Genomic DNA, 23,315 nt, shown 5'->3' with positions numbered 1-23,315 from the left:
CTGGTAGTGAATTACAGTGCATTTGGTTTTTCACTATGGAAGGCTATCTGTCCCATAGGGTAGCATGGGAGTTTTGCTTATAAAATCTTATAAGCATAACTTCTCATTGGGATAAGATAGGGAAATTGAGTTTAGTATGCCTGGACTCAGAATGTAAAAATGCATCTTTTAGTAAAGATGATTTTTATGTTCTATGTTTGAAAATACCACTTTCAGAAAGTGGGTATTTTCTTGCTTAGCCATTCTGTGTGCCTCTGCTGGGTTTGTGGATTGATTGTCTGGGTTTGGAGTGACAGGGGCTGGGGCAGTGCATTCTCTTCAGACAGCCACTGGGGCGGGGGGGGGTTGAGGTGTGTTCTGCCTTCCTGGATGAGTCAGGGCTGGGCTGAATAGATCTGACCTGCATTTAGAGTAGTGGGAGGAGATTTTCTTGACCCTGAATGGGCCTGGTCTGCTGTAGAAAATGATGTCTCCACCTCCTGCTGGGAAGCTGGGCCAGAAAGGACCAAACTGGTTCGGACTAAGCACAGACACTCTCTGCCTGAGAGAACAAAGAGATTTTGAATATAAATATTGGGGCCCAGACGCCAGAACTTTAAAACTCACTGGAATCAAGGAACCAGCCAAGAAGAAGAGCTGGAAGAAATGCCAGGAGGAGTACTGCCCCTTTGCCATGTTGTTGCTTTGCTGCGTTGGCCTGCAGTTGCTGCTTCTGCCTTAGGCAGTGAAAGGACTGGACTGAACTTTTTGTACTTGTGCTGAGTATCTCCAAGGGCTTGAAGTAGAGATTGCCTCCTGTTCTGAAGTCTCGGTGCCGCAAAGTCTTCACCAACCTCTAGGTACCGCTTCTGAAACCGCTGTTTCAGTTGCCACAGAAAAGGGAAACGCAACCGACTATGTCACCGACTTCATCAGTGGCTTTGTGTCCTGATGGCACCGCAGAAGGCACCGTCGGCATCTCGCGCCGCAACCCTGGTCTCACCGATGACCGCCGCCAACTAGTCGTTGCTTGCACCATAAACTGTGGGTACCGCACTCCATACCACCTCACTTCAGCATCCTGGTCTCACCAATGCCATCGATGCTGCTGACTTCGACACCCGTGACCGCCTCGTGGCTGTGGGCCCCGCTCATAAGTTTCATGACACACCGCCTCATCCCACACAGCCGTCTGGGCCGGCCGATGCCAGGTCCCGCTAACCAGCTCTTTCGCTTGCACTGAAACCTGCCAGCACCGTATCGAGCACCGCCTCACCCTGCACCATAAGCCTTGGTCTCACCGAAGCTCTCTGGACGATCGTCATCGAGCCGCTGACTGCACCGCATTGAGACGGCACCGCACCCTGCACCGCTTCCATTTTGCAACGCAACCGCGACCACCAACATGCCAGCCGCAACGAGAAAGGTATTGTTACCAAGTCTGTCCACGCTTTCGCTGGCCTCTACCGACGTGGTCAGCTGGAACTGTTAGACTCTGTTGTTTTCAGCATCCAGGTAGCCCTGGATGGAGCTACCGACCCGTACAAACTGTGTTTTTGAGGTATTTCTGCAATTTTAAGGATACTTTGCAAAGTATATATATTTTAAAGTACTGTATGTTGGATTCTTATTGTTTTGGTCTTGTTTTTGATATATAAGAATATTGGATATTTTTCTAAACTGGTGTGGTGTCCTTTTGTAGTGTTTTCACTGTATTACTTTTGGTTATGTGCAATTGCTTTACACACTGTCTCTGAAATAAGCCTGACTGCTCGTGCCAAGCTACCTAGGGGTGAGCAGAGGTTATTTTAGGGGTGTAACTCCCTTACCCTGACTAGGAAGAAGGGTCCCTACTTGGATAAAGGTACCTACCTCTGCCAAGTATAGACCTCCATTTCTAACAGTGTAGATGAGCCTTTTATTACCAAATACCAAACTGAACTGGCTCGCTCAACCCAAAAGTGCCGGGGCTGGCAAGGCACAGTGCCGGAGTGGATTCACAGTCATACCCTAACGGGAATCAGCTGATAGACCTGGAGCAGAGGACAGCTATTAAGAAGCATGAAGGACAGCTTGACAATGGTAGCAAGACTCCTGGGTCCAACAAACGTTAAGTGGTTTGGTATTATTCCTAGGTTTGCCTGGGAATTGACGGCAACCTACTACTGAGAAGTCCAGAAGGAAACTAAACATCCCCATGTACATAGTATGTAAGATCATGGAATTTTAATTCATGGCTTAATCAAGCTGAAGGTCCCATGGTTCTACACCAGTGGTGGGACCATTTGTCAGGGGAGGACACACACGGGTTCTTAAACAATCTAGTGAGTGCACTGGTCCTCGGAAAATACACATTGGCATGTGAGTAGTAGCGAAGAGAAAAAAGAGGGATGCAAGAAGGGCTGAAACCCCTTAGCGACGTGGAGGTAAACTTTAAACAGACACTACAGAATAAAGACCAACTGGTCACAAAATGGCCCATGGGCGGCAGCCTTCTACTTAGCAGGCTCTAGGATTCCAATTAGGAGAGCCAGCTAAAGAAGGAAAGACAGGGTTACCTCCCAAATCAGACACAGCACTTTCAGCCCTATCTTAGCTAGAAAATCAAAAAGAACATTTGATGAAGAGAATGCTGAACAAATCAGACATTCAACCCCAGTCACAGATCTGGGTTTCATCTATCGTTCTGTTTTAGCCCCATGAGAGAGGGTCAAGACGGATTTGCATATGGCTGGGTCCAAACTGGGCTGGTGTGGTGAGCAAAAAACAATGGATTTAACCCAGATCTGTGACTGGGGATGAATGTTTGATTTGTTCAGAATTACGTCCATCATCTGTTCTTTTTACTTTTCTCCTAGCTAGAGGCTGTCCATTAGCAAGCTAAACCTGGAATCTCTAAGGAAGTGGTTCCCCGAAAAGAACCAAAGACAAGACCTCAACCACAGCTGATCCAAAAAACTGCCTATGTTTTATAATTAAGGCCTCATGTTTTCTGTTTTACTGATTTTTACAGATAAATACAGACAGAAAACCATTTATTTTCTTGCATGTATTTATTTTTAAATGTGGATATAAACGGAAATTAGGTGCTTTTTGAATATTTCTAAATACACTTTGCCATGACTGCCAGGCCAATAACTGTGGATTGATAGGTAAGGAGGTAACAAAGAAAGGGATTTTAGCAAAGAGGCTGGGTGAAACAGCAGTAGATATGCACAAGGCTGATACTGAAATTTGCATATTTTCATATAAGTGCATTGATTATCTTCTGCGGTTGTTCCTATCTCTGAAACCTGGCAGGCATTCAAGCATGACTGCGTATTTTTTTGTTAAATAAATGTGGAAATATACCAGTTTCTGCTTTATTTGTTTCACAAAACCCATAATAAATAAGGATAAATACAGCTAAAGTTGACAAAAAATAAATATGGAGAAATACAGACGGAAATGTTTAAAAAAAAAATACCATAAAACTGGGAGCCCTATGTATAATGTGATTTTTTTTAACGCCAATTTGCTTTGGGAATAGTTGACAAAGGTAAGAGATTTAAATGGATAAATTAGGTAACAACTGAAGCGGTTGTTTTAAATACGTGTCATAAAGAATCTGCGACCATTGTACCCCACAAGGTGCCTCAACAAGTGTTAGTTGGGTGAGAAGGGGACTCATGGCCAAGTGGCCCTACTGCTTGGGCTAATTTTTTATTTTTTTTGCCGATTTATATAGCGCGAACTCGACCCGAAGGTATTGGAGCGCTTTACATTGCACCGTATTTACATTACACATTCAGGCACGGGGAGATTAAGTGATTTGCCCAGAATCATAGGATGTGGACGCGACCTCGAGGCTCGAACCCTGGTTTCCTGCACCAGAGGCGGCAGCGCAGCCGACGGACCACATCCTCTCCCCTAATGTGCTGATGTGCAGGTATGGATGGGCCTGCAGTCTGAGCAGCCTGCAAACTCTTGAAAGGGTCCAATAAGAGAGACTTCAACAGCAAACTAAAGCAAAGTGCCTAAAAGTGCACCAAAGAGAGCTCAGAGTCCAAGATAGGTTGGCTCGGCCTTTACCCCTGGCACTGTGGGTAAAATGAGAACACATTCCAGATGTGCACTTATAGAATGCTCAACATCGGCTGCTTGGACCCTCGAGATGTTTGCTTCTGCACAGCTGCCTCCAGCTTGCTTATTGCACGTGTGTGAATAAGCACTCGCACCCGACAGGTGTCTATGTTCATTCATTTATTAATCCGTTGTGTGCAACAAGCTCATTCCGTTCGTTGCATCTGCGCCTCGTTTAAAAAGCACATGTCCAACGATCTCCTTAACGAGGGAGAAGACGGGGTTTCCCAAGCAGTAAGAATGTTACACTCCTCTCTTGCTTCTGGGAGCTTTCCTCTCCCGGCCTTGCTGTTTTCCCATCTAATATACCCTCATGATTGAAAACCAGGTGAACAGATAACATCAACGGTGGAGGGAAAGTAAGCGGTGGGAGTGTGACGGCAGTCCGTGGAGGGAGCGCTGCTGTGAGTGATCCATGGGGTGGAAGGGCCTGGATGCTGATAAGGGGGCTGGCACTGGGCCACGCTGCATTCGCTGCAAGTCTGGGCTCCCGCACTCCGAAAGCTGAGGAAATCGGAAAATATTCCGAGAAGCAGACAGCTGACGGGAGCGAGAGGGAGGGAGCGAAGGAGGCTGCACAAGTACTGGCCACACTCGAGAAAAAAAAAAAACTCCCGGGTCTGATCAAGAAAGGAGCTGGAAAAATGCGCCTGGGTCCGTCCCCCTCCTCCCTCTCCGGTGACAGTTAGAGCAGGATGAGGAAAAACTTCAAGGGCACTGAGGAGAAGCTAATGATCGCGATCCCCGCGCTGCACTTTCTCTGATAGCATCAGCGCTGCCCGGGCTGCTGCTGCCGGCGCTGGGGGCCGCGCGGCTGTGTGTGCGCGTGACGCCCGCAGGGGGAGCGCAAACCGGTGATCATTTTCCGAGATGGTCCAGGCTGCTTCTCCTTCGGCTTCCTGACGGGGACCTCTATAAAGGCGCGGGAGCGAGCGGGATCCGCAGCGGCTGCACGGCGGCGGGAAGGTGCGTTGGAGGTCACGGCGGAGGAGGTAGGGGACACCCCCGGCGACCCCGGGCGGCGCTGCGTGCGGGCTGCGCCGCGCCTGCCAGAGACCTGTGCGGCCGCCCCCTACATTGCCCCCGTCTGATCATAGGGAGAGGAATTACCACCAGTCCCTTGAAGAGCCCCAGGGAGACTAATGCGATTATCGCTTTAAATAAAATAATGATCTGTCTGCGGCCGCAAATGGGTGGGGGTGGGGGGAGTATTTGAGCGACAACTCGGTGGAATGGGAACCCCGGGGCTGAGTGCTGCTGGGGGAGAGAACGGGGGTGACAGGTCCCCTTTCCCATGTGCGGAACCACCATTCTTCCTTCATGTGTCTCTCTAAGCACAGGAGAGTGTTACTCGTCGCTGGCAGGGCGCTAGTTCGCACAGACGGAAGCTGGTCCTCTGCCCCCTTTGCCTGAGCTTGAAATGTGTGCGGGTTGAGGGCGTGAGGGGCTGGGGCAGCACTTAACTTCTGGTAACTCGCTGTATATTGCGCACAACCCAGGTTTTTGTGTTTCACGTGGGATGGCTGTCCAACTGTATTTCTGGGAGGTTTGACTTCTTCTTAGGTGGTTATATAGTGATCAAGGTGGCATGGCGAATGCAAGGGTGGAATAACGCAGGGTGGGATAACGTATGGAGAGGTGTGCCCTCTGGGTGCTTGTAGCGGACCATGTGGCTCATACAACGATGATGGCTATTGATCGCCAGTACCAGACCACTCGTATTCACTGGCCAGTTTGAAGTCCATCGCCATCGATGGATCCGCTTGATGGGGTCTATGGATGAGCGTGGCGCGGAGATGCATCTTTCCATGCGCTTCCGCTCTCGTGAGGGTGAGGGGCGGCTGCAGTGACCGCCGGCGGCGATGCATGCTCGCCGCGGAGTCTCCCACCCTCGCTGCTCTGACAGCGCCGCAGTCCCCGTGTGATGAATGACTCGGGACGAGGATTCGTATTTCCCTCGCGGAGGGGAGGGCTGCCCCGGCACGCCTTGATCTCCGGGCTCTCCCCCCGCCTTCTCCCCCAAGCCCCGTCCATCACCAGCGGATGCCACTGGAGTTCCAACAGCATCCCTGTCACTCAGAGCCCACTGCGCCCACTGCTGCAGCAACGGCGCGCATCACTCAGGCGATTACTCTTGGTAACACTATCGTTAAAAGACAAGAACACCCGTCCATCGGGAAAACAAGTAACAGTAACCCTGTTTAAAAGAAAGTGAAGCCGGGATAGGAGCGGGAGAGACGTCCATCCTTGGGAGGAGACGCAACTAGATACATTGGCACGGGCGCGTGCGTTTGGGGTACCACTGAAAGAGAGCTCTGGGAGGACTGACACACATGAAAAGAATACTGTGTGCAATATGGAAAGCGCCGGATAATGTGAGCACACTGGCCACCGAATATTAAAAACAGACTTTCTTCCCACATTGGAAGGAGGCTGGGGTTCCGTTGCCTCTCGCTGGCGACTCAGCTGGATTCTTCCCGTGTGTTCCCCTCGTGCTCCTGCCCCCACGCGTGTCACACAACAAAACGCGCACGCTGTCTCTGACACACCCACTGACACTAGATTACACATGCATTCACGCACATAGACACACTGAGAAACCGGACCACAAACACCCACGGGCACACATGCACCCGCTGAGTAGCACACGCACCCCGTGAGACACTAAGGGTGCACCGAAACACGTGATCACACGCAGTCACACTGAAGCTTTGGGTCTCGCAGACTAGTCGACATACAAGGCACTGTCACACTGAGTAGAGGCGCACGGGGGCTGGGATACGGATCACACGGCCACCCGAGGCAGAAGCACTCTAAGCGACTCGGGCACGCGGGATCAGCGACACCGAGACACAGGGTTCACCCAGGTGCGGATCATTCGGGGCCACTGTCACACCCAGGCGCAAGCATCATGGGGCATAGGGTTGAATAAAAAAAACATAGGATTGTACAGACTAACCAGGACACTTGCTCGGTGAGACACTGTCACACCAAGACACTGTCACAGACACTCTCACGAAAACTCGAACAATCTGATCAGAACTAGCACACACTGACGCCAGCAGCCTAAAACACAGTGACGTGCGCAATGTCTACCACCCACATTGGCACATCCAGGGCGCAGCCGCTAGTCTCTCACGACACAAGCATGGATAGAGACTCACGGATACTCACACCCTTTCCCTTCCTAAGCCTCGTGACCTCCTGCTGGTAGAGCTGCCCAATACCTGAGATGGGAGAGAGTGCGGAGGAGGGTCACGCATTTGAGAAACTGAAGGCAAGTGTTTTGGGCTGTGCATTTTATATCTGCCAGACATTTCTCTCATGCATTTAAGGCCCCCTCGCCCCCCCCCCCCCTATCACCCACATAACGTATGCATTCTCTCGCGTGGCGCAAGAAGGGGTTAAACTGCACCTTGCGGTAGTCTGAGCTGAGCACGTCATGGTTTGGTGTTGGCCGAGGTAGGGAGTGCACACTAAGCTGACATGCACACTCGCCCGTGTCCCCGTGCCCCCCTCCCGTGCTCCACACGTGGACAGTAAGCCCTACTGTAGAGGTCCCCGTCCTCAGGCGGTTGCGGACAGTAAATGCAGACTCAGACGGGGCCATGTTCCTGTGATGGGAACCGTCCACAGGTTTCGGTGGCGGGGTCTGAGTGTATTTTGCGAGTACACTTTAGACGTTTTTTTGCATCTCGGGTGGCAGAGATGCGTTTCACCGAGGAAGCTAACCTGTTGCCGGCTACCCCCTTCCCAAAAGGTACCTCGTCCTGCCTCCGTGGAACTGCAGTAACTGATACAGGGGGCACTTAGCGGCTCTCAGTGGAAGGATTTAGGGGGTAAACTGTGTCAGGGCTCTGACCCCACTCACCCTCGTACAGAGCTTGTAGAGCCCCTTTGAGGCAAGGAAGTGTGCATCGGCAACTCCATTACCTCCTTGCTTCTCTGCCTAACCCAACACTCGCCTGGACACGTGACAAACCCTGCACTATTGGTCACCATGCACACCAAGGACGCACAGTTGCTTGCTGTGTTGGGTCCTGCACACAGGCCATCTTGGAATATGTAGTGAGACTCCCTGATCATGGCCCAGTGCAGCACCCCTCACAATGCCTAGAAGCGCCCACATCGGTTGCCAGTGGGCACTAGCGGACGATTAAGACAATCGGGCATTCAGGGAAACGCCCAGGAGACGCATCAGCCTCGGCCCCCCTCACACCAGCTACCCATACACAGTTGGGCCAGTGGTGTAGCAGGGCTGCTATGATCTTTGGCCCACCTGCCACAAGCTGAGTAGCAAATTATAGCCATAATTATGACGCAGAGGCCCTCCTGACACTCTGGGCCTCGGTGCCACTTCACCTTAGTGGAGAGGTGTGGCTCACTGGTTAGAGGTGGCAGATCCGTAAGCAGAGAATCAGCCAGGGACCAGGGTTCAATTCCCAACGCGGCAGGGTCGTGGACCAGGGTCAAAACGGACTCGATAATTCTCGCCTCGGTACCTACTCTAACCAGGAACACACTCGGCAACTCTGGGCATAAAGCTTGCCTCATCTCTACAACGGCCCCCCCACAGACGCCGGGGATGCCTGGTTTCACCTTGGAGATACCCAGAAAGGGACCATCTCACAGGGATAGCCAGGACGGGTTCCCCAGCGGTCTATAGCGCCGGGACACTTCTGAGTAGCTGTGCGCTGTATAAATGAAAATAACATAACATAACCTGCTGCACTATTAGTAGCCACGCCCCCGAGTTTACCGTTGTATTATTTTGGGTGTGCTTGGTGCACGCAGACGCATCTTAAAATATTTTTTGCACACCTAGAAAATTCATCGACCCCATTCTGTTTTAAGGAAAGTGTCCAGTAGCACGTCAGCCCTCCCAGTAATCTTTCGTTGTGACCAACCAACGCTACCATAAGTGCAGAAGGTTTCACGAAAGATCACTTTGCATTATTTGATTTAACGTGCAAATACACATCACTTTATTTTTGTATCATACTAGAATCAGCGGAGAAACGGTTTAGGAATGCAAACTTGTTGATGAGAGGTTCCGTTTAACGTATAGGCCCAGGGCTTTAAGTGGGATAAAAAAAACTGGAGGGTCTCCCGAAGGGGCATGGCCTATGTAATTAAGGGCGTGGCTTTAAACCACGTAAGCCAAAAATCTGTAATCAGCATTGTGTGCCGCTCGACTTGTATTTTGCTGTCTCTGTCATTGCATCCAGATATATGATACAACAATTAACATCATACCTACAAGTCAGAACTATTGGCTTTGTCAATGGCTGTTAGTTGCATAAGAAAAATAATCAGCAACTATGGCTTGTCTATAATATTGAAAGCTTGCCCTTAAAGCTCTGGTGACACCACGACAATGTTGTTGCTCCTGAGTTTCAAAAAGAGAAGGGAAATCCAGAGAGAAAATGACTCTCTTTAAAGGATTTCCCTAGTGGAGAGGTGTGGCTCACTGGTTAGAGGTGGCAGACCCGTAAGCAGAGAATCGGCCAGGGACCAGGGTTCAATTCCCGATGCGGCAAGGTCGTGGACTCGATAATTCTCACCTCGGTACCTACTCTAACCAGGAACACACTCTGCAACTCTGGGCATTAAGCTTGCCTCATCTCTACAACGGCCCCCCACAGATGCCGGGGATGCCTGGTTTCACCTTGGAGACACCCAGAAAAGGACCATCTCACAGGGAAAACCAGGACTGGTTCCCCAGCGGTCTTCAGCACCAGGACACTCTATGGAGTCACAGTGCACTTTACAAGTACACCTACATTTACATTCTCCTCTGGCGTCACGCCGTAACTTCTCCACTAGTGAGCGGTGTGAAAAAGCACACACCGATGTGCCTGCTGTCACTGCAGGCCGGAAAAAAACGGACCGCCTGTGCCAGGGCACAAAACAGAGCCAGATAGGGACCCATTTCGAGGCCCCCCTTTAAAAAAAACTAAAGCCCTGTATCGGCCTCAACCTAAATGGAAGTCTTCACAATAATCTCTGAAGAGTTGGAGCGAACAATATCTCCCAGCTTTCCATCCTGTACACACATCTTCCCTGCTCCCTTCTCTCGACACTCATCATGGCTGTAATATCTGTGCCCAGGGTCCTCTTCCCGCCTGTGCAGAGAAAGCCACAGTAGTACAGCTCTGCAGCACCACCCATCCACCTTTTAGGCGTTTTTCAAGCATTTCCCCACAATGACCAGACGGGGTTGCAGGTCCTTGGTCTTTCTGGTGGATGCCTGTGTGTCCACAATATAGTGACAATCATTTGCTGGATGGCCCCTTACCCCTACTTTTAGTGTTTAATCCCTTCCACATTTATCAGGGCACAAGTCCTAAAAAAATAAGTGGGGGGGACTATCCAAGTTAGACAGTGTGAAAGTAGCATCATGGCGTATGACATCACAGCACAACATCACAGCAAGACATCACAGGAAGAGGCATCACAAGCCATCACCTCACAGGGAGTGACATCACAAGAAATGACATCAGATCTTAACACCTCACACATATATTACTTAGGTCTATCATGAGTACATTTGAGCACATTACAAGATTTAACAAACAAGATTTTGCGTCTGGGTTGTGCCAAAAAAGTCACGTATCCCTAATGCAAAATGTGGGCCTCAACTTATATATTTATTGCATAAAACATCTGCCACAAAAAAATTGGCAACAAGAAGAAATGGGGCAGCAAACGTATTCTCCCTAATTGGTTGCTAAGTCTGCATTTTAAAATATATTACGGGGTTAAAGCACCTGCTGCGGAGATTTTTGTGTGCCCAGTAAATCCCAGGGAATAAAATAATGGTAAGGTAACTTCAGAGGGGTAACACGTTTGCTGGAGAGTTCTGTCTTTTTTCTAGTCCCAGCTTTGAATCAAATCAAAGATTTTTTTTTTTATGTAGCTAGGTTAATGGATTACTGCCTTTAGCACGGAGATCATTTGGTTACTTGCAGTTCTTAAATTGTAATCCTTCAAATATAGCAAATCGAGCTATGAAGGACATGGCTCCTACACCATGTAATGCTCACTGTCTTATGTAACACATCCTGTACATTGATTTACACACTTATATAATTTATTGTCAATGTATAATGTGTATGTGTGAGGCAAAGCGCTTCTGCACCATGTAGTGGGAAGATTAGCACAAAAGAAAAGAAAATGAATGATATTTTAAAATGTTATTTGTGTAAATACAGGGACAGACCAGCACATTTGACATCCTTAAAGTGCATGCATATCTCATATACAGGGATCAAACAAAGTAAAAATCATGCTTCTCAGCAATTTGTGAAGAGATAAGCTGTGCGCCTTTGTTTCCCCTCCCTTGCATTTAGGTGTGAGGCTCTTAACGCTCCCAGTCAGGATAGTAGAACAAAAGAAGGCCTAATGGCCCCTTAAATTCGGCATTTGTTATGGGCCCAGCTGGAATCTGAAATGCGAAAAAATCCTCCCCCCTGCACCTTGCTGCTCGGAAAGAAAGCAGATAACCTGAAGGCGCTGCTTAAACGTGTCCGGCGTCGGAAAATGACACCAGGACAAGTTCAGCCCATTTCACTGGGGCCCACCTCTTGCAGGGTGGACAGCGTCCACCCTGTGAAAATAATGGGTGGATGCCGTGTACCCCCGACTTGTGCCCTGACATTTATAGTGAGTAAAAACACACTCTTTGCAATGAGGAGCAGAAAACACCTCAATATTAGCCTTAAAGAGTGAACCACTGCCATCTAAATTCTTTCTGCATGTCACTCTTAGACTGTGAGTTCCTCTATGTGAGGGCAGTAACCTACGCACAAGCCAGCTGGTTTCCTGTTCGATAAGATAGATCTAAGAATTGAGGGGCATATTATCAAGAAACGGCGGTAAAATTATCGCTGCTTTAGCGGCAGAAAACTGCCGCTAAAGCGGCGATAATGGGCTTAATAATATGCCCGTGAAAATTCCCATAGAAGCCCATGTTGACACCAGAACATGGGCTTCTATTGGAATTCTCTGCGGCATATTATCAAGGCCATTATCGCCGCTTTAGCGACTGTTTTCTGCCGCTAAAGCGGCGATAATTTTAACGCCGTGCTTGATAATATGCCCCAGAGTAACCATCTAAAAGATTTTCAGCTCACATCTTCGAATTTTGGTGGATGACTCAACCTTTTGTCCTAGTATGTTCCATGAAATGAGCTGCATTTGCTAGTCACTTGCCTAGTGACGATGCAGTAACTTGTATAAACTCTAATTTAAAAAAAAATGTATTTTATTGAGCAGAAGAATAGAGTAACTCATTACAGCATGAACAATAAAAGTCCAATAATGATATCATTTTTGATAATACTAAATAAACTTCATGGTAAAACAATAAAACACTGGGATCAGTTATAGCTTTAATACAGTTATCTCCAGTCCTCCCTAAAGAGGAATAAAGTGCGATGTGACTATAGTGCTTTTAAGAAGCAGCATGTAACATTACAAAAAAAGATTGTAAAAAGAAGTGGCGTCAATCAGCAGTACACCTTCCTACCCTAGATAAAGTGCAGAATAGCAAAATCTGTAGACATAAAAGCGCAAAAAGCTATTGTAATAGGGTAGGTTGTATAAAATCGCATCGCAGAGGTGTTCAGTGACCTGTAGATCACAAGTTCCAAAACAGGCGGGGCCAACTCGCCCATCCTCCGTTCTGAGGTTGATATTTTTGTCAAGCACCATTAAAGTGGCTTCCAGGTACATATGCTATTTACAGCGCATAGAAATGGCAAAAGGCTGGTATGAAGTGCAGTATGCAAACAAGTTATTCATATTTGAAGGGAATGCCTTGAAGTTGAATTCTTAAGTCACAGAGGAAAGCTGCATTACATCGTGGGTGTTTACGGTGGTGGCACCCTCCAGGGCATGGGCAGGTTTTATATAGTTTAGTAAGACTACCATAAATGTTTTGGAATATGATGGATTCCCAAGTATGTTTTCTGGCGGTCTTGGGTTTCAGGAAAGGAAGAAGTGTGGCTACTGTTGGACATTGATAGCAGGCAGTGAGTAACAAGCAACGGAAGTCTTCAGTCTGCTTCGGTCTACATTTTTCGTAACAAGCTTGTTAGATTACTTGGAGTTCTAAAAGTTTCCTGAGTAGAAGGTAATCTGGCCACACTCTCAGAGAGTGAAGGGTTCCAAAACTCAGGGCCTACTTCTCCTAAGGGTCTACTGCAGTGTTTTGGTACTTATTTTATTTCAGCCATTTTGAAGTACCTTCCATTTCTTACTCCATCTAGCTCCATGGAGCAGATCATCTATGCCCCTTCCCAAAGAGCGGCTTGTGGGGGTGCCTTAACTTTGTGTTATCTCCTGGGTGGTGCACAATTAGCACATCCTTTGATTAACTCTCTGCCTCTGTGCTTCCGCACCGTACATGTTCCTGCAGCTTCTCTTGTAATACCGAAGAGCTGAAGGAGCACCAAATCTAGACATACATTGCAACTGCGCTTTCTTGGTACTTCAGTAATAGGTTTGGGTGAATTGTTTTATGCAAGTGAAAGTATGCTGTTTTTTCAGCCATAGGTTGCTGGTTTCCCATCATTCATCTACACAGGAAGTGACGTCACTGCACTTCCCGTCATCCATTCGCACAGGAAGAGACAACATTGGTTTCACGCCAAAACCACAATTAAAATTGGTAAAACATCATTAAAAGTATAAGCCAAGCATGAGGACTTCATTTTCTGTCATCCATCTACATACCACCGACTATCCCTGCACTTCTTCCCCCTCCCAAGACCTTCTTAAAGGGACTGCAGCCCTGGTGTGGCATGCTAACGGCAAGTCCTTCTGTGCCAACTGCACCTGGACTGTGGCCAGCACCAGGAAGACCGGTCCTCCCCCTACTAACTCCTTCCTCACCTGCTCTTTCGTCCTCTCAACCCCGGCCTCCACTCGCTGCACTGTTACCACACTGCACTACACAATGAAGGCCCATTCATGTTCACCTCCTTCAAATTCCCATACACTCTCCCACACCATAAATCCACCAATCCTGCACCAAGTGCACCTAGTTGTTCACACTGACACACCAAAGCCACCTGCTCACGCTCACACAGATCAACCACCTCCCATAAAACACACCACACTCTCATGCTCCTCAACACCCACTCACCAAACACACTATGGAGATATGGACCTACTGCATGAACATGCTCATAACCTGCTCTTCCTCACAGAAAAATAGCTAAACCCAACTTTCGCATTGAACATTGCTACAAACATCCCCCCAGCTGCAAGATTGCCAGGCAAGAGCATCACCACAAGCTCAGAATCACCAACGTATCCAAAGACACCTTTGGGAGCCCAGATGGACCTCTTTCAGGATGACTCCATTAAATCCTGTGACCAATATAAACAAGAATTCCAAATCTCAGAAGATCTTGTTTCCAATACTACCAATTATGACATTGGGCTTTATATCCACCAAATATATTAGCTGGTACAAGACCCCTTACTCATTTTGAGAAATTGGTTGCACATTTTAAGGCACGAAGAGTCGATCTCCAGAACTTATCATGCCATTCAAGACTTTAAGCCGATCACCTCACATCCTTATCAATCTTGATGGGAGGTAAACATGAAGACAAAAATACCAACTAAGTACTAGGAACAACTGTGGCGAGACAATCCTAGGTCACTAAGAAGCATTTCACAATAGAATCAGCATATAAAGTCCTGTGTCAATGGTATATGACCCAGTGCGGCTTAATCACATCTATCCCCTAACTTCAAATCAATGTTAGTGATGAGAACAAGAACCAGGCACCTTTCTGTATTTACGGTGGTCCTGTGGAATTGTTCCAACATTATGGAAGGAGATACTGGGTCACATCAGAGGGACGTTGGGCTATCCGTGTTCTGATTCTAGGATTGAGACCATTAGGTATGGCGGGTATGGCTTTATCTGATTGGACACAGATATGTCATATGATGAAAAATGTCAATCAGCTTATAATCCTCTTTTGGAGTTTTAAGAAACCTCCCAGCCAGCTCACTGTGGTCTCATAGGCTATGGAAAACACTGGCTACAGAAGAGATAACACATAATAATATTCCAAAAATAAATTTGACACTAAAGGCAACTGCTCATACACTACATATCCCATCTAGAATACATTTGTTTCAACCTTCAGAGACTTTGAACACTGCAGTTATTTAAATAAACCCAGTGTAATGAGCCACCGGCATAGGTCCTAAAACACCAGGCACTCCATTCCTTTCTTCAATAACCCAAATTATAATATGTAAGAGAGCGTATCTATCTCCTATCTTGTTACCTAGAACAGACTCTTCTGATGCAGGTCAAGCATACCTGAGCAAACCAAGCTTTAAATTGATAACATTTCCTCTCGGGAACTCCCCTTACTTGATTGTAGAATAGCAGCATATTCTCACCTTAGCTGCATGTAAGACAGTCATTTCCACCCCACAACCTCTGCTCTTCCCTTTCCTTTCCCCTCCTTTCTGATTTTTCTGGTTTTATTCCAATTCTTTTCTGTTTCATGGGGAAGCTGGGATGAGTGGAGAGTGCTTTTTCTCATATTATCCCTTTTCCAGAGAGTATATTATTGTCTTTTAGATATTTTCGTAAGTAAGATGAGTACCCCTTGACTATCCCAAATGAAATGCAGCGCCTGTTTAATGACTTCATGCACAATTAATGTACTCATATTGTATAAAATAATGTCGATAGATCTGAACTTAAAAGACATCATCAGCAGCACCATCTACAAGGACAATCCCACCAGAGACACCTCATGTTCAAAATATGCTTCAAAGCCAACTTATCTCTTGGCAAACCCCTTGTTTACAGACCACCAGGACCTTGCACCAATTTTCCCAGAGACATTGTGGATTTCAATGTACCCCTTATAGTCAATGCCAGCACATTGCCCCTCCTCAGAGACCCTACCTTTCACCTAGAACCCAAACTCTGCAGCCCTTTTAGGAAAGGTTAGGAACCTCTGCCTCACCCAGCACATTTTCAAACCCACCCACACCACCTGACATCTATTGGACTCAATTCTGTCTTCAATCAGCAACATCACAGTTCACAAGCCAGCATTTATGAGCTGGACAGACCACGTCTTTATTAGTTTCAGCATACCTGACCTACACCACTACAGAGCTATCACCACCGGACCCACCCGTCGCAGCTGGAAAAACAGTACAGAAGAGGACCTGCCTTCCGCCCTCTTGGAGCACTAGCTCAAGCACACCAGCAACTTTCCAAAAGCCATCAAGAACCTCAACAGCTGATCACAGCATTGAATGGCATTCTGGCCCCCCTCAAGTGTAACCAAATGGTAAGAGTCCAACCACAGGCCAGCTGGTACACAGTGGAACTCAGGATGAATAAATGCCACTGTAAGAAGCTGGAGTGCAAATGGAAAAGAAGTCAAGATACCACAGAAAAATACATCTTCAATTCCGCCCTAAGATGCTACCATCAGTACATATGGAACAGTAAGCCCACATATCTTGCAGACCGCATCGATGTCGGCACAAACTGAAAAAGGGAATCTTTGCTGACCTCAAAGATTTCACCATGCCTTCTGCTGCACTCAGCAAATCACCCGCTGGCAAGACCATTGTAACAAGCTCTTGGAATTCTTCTGTAATGAAATCATTACCATATATAGCAATTTCAACCCTCAACCGGACCCTGTCATCATCGTAACTCAACTTCCCAACATCGCCAAAGAACAAACCCTGACCATGAAGATCATCCATTCTGGGGCCACATCTAACCCTTGCCCCCACCATACCTTCACCAAAGGACTCTGACCAGTCAGCAAAGCACTAACACTCATCCTCAATGTCTCCATCAACTCAGCTACAGCCCTGGACACCATGGGTCTCCAACCATAAACCAATCTCCCTATTACTATGTTTACATCTTAGAGAAACAAATCATCTCACACTTCCCAATCACGTCAGCAACCACCAGCTTCTCAATACTATGCAGTAGTATGGATTCAAATTCCAACCACAGTACAGAAACAGCTCTCATCTCTACCACAGAAAACAGAGTCACGATCTTTGACAGGGGAGACACAGTACCTCTCATTCTCCTGGACCTCTCAGCAGCATTTGACATGGTCTCACCACCCATCCTAATCAGGTGCCTGCACAAGACTGGTATTCAAGGACCACTCTCTACTTGATCTACTCTGTTTTAACTGATAGAGCACAATCTGTCTGCCTGGCACCTTACTTCCTGGAAGCCTGCAAACTCAACTGCAGAATGCATCAATCCCACTCTCTTCAGCGCATATATTTTCTGTCTAGTTAACATCATCTGTGCGCACATCAACATCCTTTCCTACACTGACGACATGCATCTCATACTCTACCTCTCAGACAAGACCCCTAACACAAGAAAGAAGTTCCTTGCCTTCATGGCTGTGGTCACTAACTGGATGAGAGCCAACTGTCTCAAGCTCAACACTAGCCAGACAGAGGTAGCGAACGTCAACAAGAATACCTCACCAGGGGACTCCAACTGATGAGCTGCCGAACCCAGACCCACACCAAGCGCCCACCCCAGGAACTTTCAAATCATCATCAATAGCAAACTGGAGATAACAACATAAGTTAATGCCGTCACTGTATCCTGCTTTCAAACCCTGATGATGCTGAGGAAGATCTTCAAATGGTTCACAAGCAACATTGAAAAATCGTCACTCATGCACTAGTCACTAGCAAGTTGGACTACGGAAACAGCCTCCTTGATAGGATCACCAAGTAAGTCATTAAAAACCTGCAAATTACCCAGAAGTCGGCAGCCAGACTCATCTTCAACCTTCCACACAGAACTCACTTCACTCTGCACTATAGGGATTTCAACTGGCTCACGATATACAAAAAAGCTCATTTCAAACTCCTTACACACACATTCAAGGCACTACACAACTTGGGCCCCACCTACCTGAAGAGTCACATCATCTTCCACCAACCACCAAGACACCTCCACTCTGCCAGACTCTTAGTCGTACACATCCCACGCATGCACTGAACCAGATCAGGAGGATGGACATTCTCTTATATCGTTCCTAGAGCATGGAACCTCCTACTCACATCAAAGCTCCCTCCTCTCTTCTCGAATTCCCCTTAAAGCCGAAGACCTAGCTTTTCAATTAACCAACCTATCTAAGGCATGGCCAGGTACACATACCTGCTCAACACCAGGATACCCATGCATCTCACAAATACACATAACATAAACCTCAGATATAACCCAGTGTTTAACTTTTTTGTGAGATAGCAGCAAGTGCATATCAACAAATTTCACATAGTTTCCATGAATGAAAATTTTTAGATTTCGCCCTCCCCGTTCCCGAATACATTCCCAGGAACATATTTCAAATGCAGCAGTAGCAGGAGTCCATGTAAAATTGTGATAACAGTATCATTAATCACTCGTAGACTTTGAAGGGCAGGTGGCATTAGAGTTCTGTTATCTTATTTTAAAAAACTTTATGGACTTGTGCATCAGTGTTGTGACAAAAACTTTCAGTAACTTGCTGCATTCTGATTATGCATGATCGGATACTCTCTATGCCACATACTAGCTGGATAAAATGGTGTTGAATTTTGTAATCATCAATTACCTCAGAGCTCCATGTGTTGAGTACCTGTTAAAGAATTAAAAGAAACATATAAACTTTATTAGAACTGAGCAAAGCATCAGGATGTGTCAGTGAGTTAAATTCTTGCCGACATCTGGTGTTTTGGCAGATGACAAGTTTGAATCCTATTGAGATCCACACAGCCTTCTATTCGTATGAGACCATTAAATAAGGCAGTAGTATCATCTGTTTTTTTTTACAGCAATAAGAGACATTTGAAGTGCCTCATAAGTTCTCACTTGGACAACTGATTTGCGGAAAATCTGTTAGCCTTCATGTGAAATTGCGAGTGGACCTCATCAGGTTCTGGACAAAGATTAAGCCAGGACATATCGCAGGGAGGCGCACATTTCTCTGTTGTTATGTCCTTTAACAGTGGCTGAAGAATAAAGTAAAAAACAATTTTAAAACATGTATATAAAGGTAGTCAGGCATTTATTGGTGGGTCTGTATGGCCAAGGGTAAGTTCAATATAGTGTTCAGTCAATCAATAAATCAATGACATGGTGCTTGTATAGCGCAGCTGGTAACACCTGACGGCATCCAGGTGCTGGGCTGTGAGTTTCAGTCGAAGAGGCAGGTCTGGAGTTTCTTCCTGAAGTCTATGAGCGAGGGTGATGTTCGGAGTGGGAGGGCATTCCAGGACTTGGACGTGATGTGGGAGAAGGAACGTTCTCCGGTATGGCAGCGGCGGATGATGATGGTTCCTCTTGGATGAAAGGAGCTTAATGTGCTATAAGTTGGCCATGAAGCACTTGAGTTTACATTAAGGTCTGGCGATATGTATAGTGGGTCTAAGTGAGTGAGCCATATGCCTTTGCCATTTTTCTTAGTCTCAAAATGTGAACGTCGGTCAACTGCCGGGCAGTTGGAGTTGTTTGTGTGGGAATAGAAATATGACCCTAGTGCTGTGTTGGTTGTATCAGGTGACTGGTATAAATCTAATGTTTTCAGTTCAATCTGTGCACATTGGTAAGCGTGAAGTGTCTGTTGTGTTGTTTCCTAACTAACTGGTTTTGCTGTTGCCTTGAGCTCAACAGGGTACAAATCAGCTTATGACATTTTCATGATGAAAGGCTCGATGAGAGTGTTAGATCATTGCCCAATTCAATCACAGAAGAGATGCAACTGCTTCGCTTGCTCTTTGATAAGATTCAGCACAGAAATTCATAGGCCATAGTAGAACGCAAGTCATCAATAAACTGTTAGTGCCTTAACTGAAGCAAAACATTCAACTTGTGGTGAGCAATGAAGCATGTGATATTGTCAAGGATACTGCATAAAATATTGAATAAGTATGCTTTTGTTGCACTTAAAAATATGGAGAAGATTGTTATTTACTTTAGTTGTGTGGAAATTTGGGGACAGTTAAATTTGTGCTAAATTACCTTTACAAATTTTATCTACAGGTCAGCAGTCACAGGTGACTAGAAGATCAGATCAGCAATGGCTACCATGATGAGACAAGGCCTTCTGGCTACCCCGGCTTGTAGGATTTATTTGGTAATGATTGTGGCTCTCTTACTGCTCTATGCTGGCAGAGCTCATGCAGAAAGTGAAGTTGATGAAGAAAATGCGAATGAAACAGATCCGTGCACTGGTACATATTACTGCAAGGAAGGTGTCATATTGCCAATCTGGCAACCGCAAAATCCATCATTTGGCGATAAAATTGCAAGAGCAACTGTGTACTTTGTGGCCATGGTCTACATGTTCCTAGGAGTGTCTATCATAGCTGACCGCTTCATGTCCTCCATAGAAGTCATTACATCTCAAGAGAAGGAGATAACCATCAAGAAAGCCAATGGTGAGACAACTAGGGCAACGGTGAGGATATGGAATGAGACCGTCTCCAACTTGACCTTAATGGCTCTTGGCTCTTCCGCACCTGAGATTCTTCTTTCTGTTATTGAAGTCTGTGGTCATAACTTTCAAGCCGGAGACCTGGGACCTAGCACTATTGTGGGAAGTGCAGCCTTTAATATGTTTATCATTATAGCCATTTGTGTTTACGTTGTTCCTGATGGGGAAGTAAGGAGGATTAAGCACTTAAGAGTGTTCTTTGTCACCGCAGCTTGGAGCATTTTTGCCTATACTTGGCTTTATTTAATTTTATCCGTCATTTCTCCAGGTGTGGTGGAAGTCTGGGAAAGCATGCTGACCTTCTTCTTCTTTCCAATATGTGTGTTGTTTGCTTGGGTTGCAGACCGAAGGCTGTTGTTCTACAAATATGTCTACAAGCGATATAGAGCTGGGAAGCAAAGAGGTATGATTATAGAAACAGAAGGTGATAGGCCCTCTTCAAAAGCTGACATTGAAATGGATGGAAAGATGATCAACTCGCATACTGAAAACTTCCTTGATGGCTCTCTGGTTATGGAGGCCGATGAGAAAGATCAAGATGAAGACGAAGCCAGGAGGGATATGGCCAAAATCCTAAAGGAGCTGAAACAGAAACACCCTGACAAGGAAATAGAGCAGCTCATTGAGTTAGCAAACTACCAGGTCTTGAGTCAACAGCAAAAAAGTCGAGCATTTTATCGCATTCAAGCTACTCGCTTGATGACTGGGGCCGGAAATATTTTAAAGAGACATGCAGCAGACCAGGCAAGAAAAGCTGTGAGCATGCAGGAAGTTAACTCTGAAGTTATAGAGAATGAGCCTGTGAGTAAAATCTATTTCGAGCAAGCCACGTATCAGTGTCTTGAGAACTGTGGGACTGTTGCTCTGACAATTATTCGAAGGGGTGGCGATTTGACCAATACTGTGTTTGTTGACTTCAGAACAGAAGATGGGACAGCCAATGCAGGGTCTGATTATGAGTTCACCGAAGGGACAGTGGTCTTCAAACCAGGTGAGACACAGAAAGAAATACGTGTTGGCATCATTGACGATGACATATTTGAAGAAGACGAGAACTTCCTTGTTCACCTCAGTAACATAAAAGTCAACTCCCAGACAGCAGATATTAACCTCGAGACCAATCACATAACAACACTTGCTTGCCTAGGATCACCAGCCACAGCCACAGTCACCATCTTTGATGACGATCACGCAGGCATATTTACATTCGAGGAGCCTGTGACCCACGTAAGTGAGAGCATTGGCACTATGGAAGTGAAGGTGCTAAGAACATCTGGGGCAAGAGGAACTGTTATTGTGCCATACAAAACAGTGGAGGGCACGGCCAGAGGTGGAGGCGAAGATTTTGAGGATACTTGTGGAGAGCTGGAGTTCCAGAACGATGACATTGTGTAAGTACTTTTATATACCAGTTTTGTTTTTGTCACTATTAGTTACACACCCAGATGTGAATTACTGCACATGATGGTCATTTTTGTATTTTTATTCTGCCTCTCCATAAATGGTAATATACAATCTTCATTTGGTTGGCAATGAAGTAAGGATCCATGTTTACGTTTCAACCAAGCAAACCGCTTGTCTGGGCTAGGAAAGTGCCATTGTATCCAGTTCTTTTCCTCTTTGCTAAGTCTCCCTCTGCACTTTGAAGTAGCTGCTAGGTTTTCCATGATGCTATGTGACAAGCGTGACCCCAAGCTCATGCAAGGTCTGCCAATTAGGGCTGTCCTGAAGAATTGGGCTCGTTGAATGACTCTTCGCCCGAACATATTGAAATGTCATGGGTTGCCGCCATCATGACCATGCTTTAAGGTGTCATGCCAATAGTAGTGTTAAACAAATGGCATTTCAGAAGCTAATACAATTGTTTACATGTAAATTGAATTGTGATTTTATTGCTGTATGTGATGTTCCATGAGTGTGGATTGTGCAATGTGCCTTTAGGTGTATTCAAATGTGTTAACATGAAACTTTAGCAACTACATTACTGCAGCTGGGTCCAAGGTCGAATGTCTCTGAAGCTCTCTAAGATGCTTTATGTTAACAAATAGGACATTTATTCAAAGATAGTAAAATCACCGACAGACATTTACTCACAATCAGGACAGGACAGCCATTTTCCTTTCAGTGCCAGTGGAGCAACCTATTTGCCAATACAAAGTTAAGATAAAAGCATTACACTTAGAGAGTAAAACTTCCCACCGTTTTCTCCCTTTCAAGACATGAAACTTTTGCTAGAAGTCACAAACAAACATTTTATGAAAATGTATCTTTATTTCTTGTTCTCAGAAGATTTTTATAGCTGTCTAATAATGTAGCAGTGAGCCGGATACTCATCAGCCTCTCCTAGCGTAGCAAAGGTATTCAGGGATGTTGGGTCAGGAAAATTCATTGTGCCAAGCACTTACACGGTGTGGAATGGAGCATAATGAAATTACATACATTTGCAGGTACCTTCCTTTCTTGATGCTACAGGAAAACCACGCAGCCCGTATTGTTTCGAATGACATAACTAGAATGTTGAGTCTTCCATTTGGCTAGAATTGATGATGTTCAGCATTAAATTAACTGTTTCATTAGACTTTTTTGCTGCCTTCAAATTTCGCCTTGCTATGAGTAGGATGAAACAAAGGGATCTCAATAAACCTAGTGTTGTCATATACGATGCTACAAAAAATAGTCAGA

The 23,315-nt window shown here is 46.1% G+C and overlaps 1 protein-coding gene across 6 annotated transcripts in view; it reads left to right on the top strand.

Annotated features, from left to right (window-relative positions):
* The window catches only part of SLC8A1 (solute carrier family 8 member A1), a 1,275,220-nt gene that overhangs the window by 425,291 nt on the left and 826,614 nt on the right, over positions 1-23,315 (top strand). For 5 of the 6 annotated variants that reach the window (XM_085612083.1, XM_085612080.1, XM_085612082.1 and 2 more), the window contains exon 3: positions 20,180-22,024. In XM_085612083.1, coding sequence (XP_085468209.1) covers positions 20,217-22,024 — 1,808 coding nt within the window. In that variant the 5' untranslated portion in view covers positions 20,180-20,216. Of the gene's footprint in view, positions 1-4,774; positions 5,094-20,179; positions 22,025-23,315 lie in introns of those variants that run through there. The other variant, XM_085612084.1, reaches the window with a different exon arrangement.

This window comes from Triturus cristatus, chromosome 6, assembly GCF_964204655.1.
Source record: "Triturus cristatus chromosome 6, aTriCri1.1, whole genome shotgun sequence".
NCBI lineage: Eukaryota > Metazoa > Chordata > Amphibia > Caudata > Salamandridae > Triturus > Triturus cristatus.
This window is presented reverse-complemented; position numbering and strand designations above follow the sequence as displayed.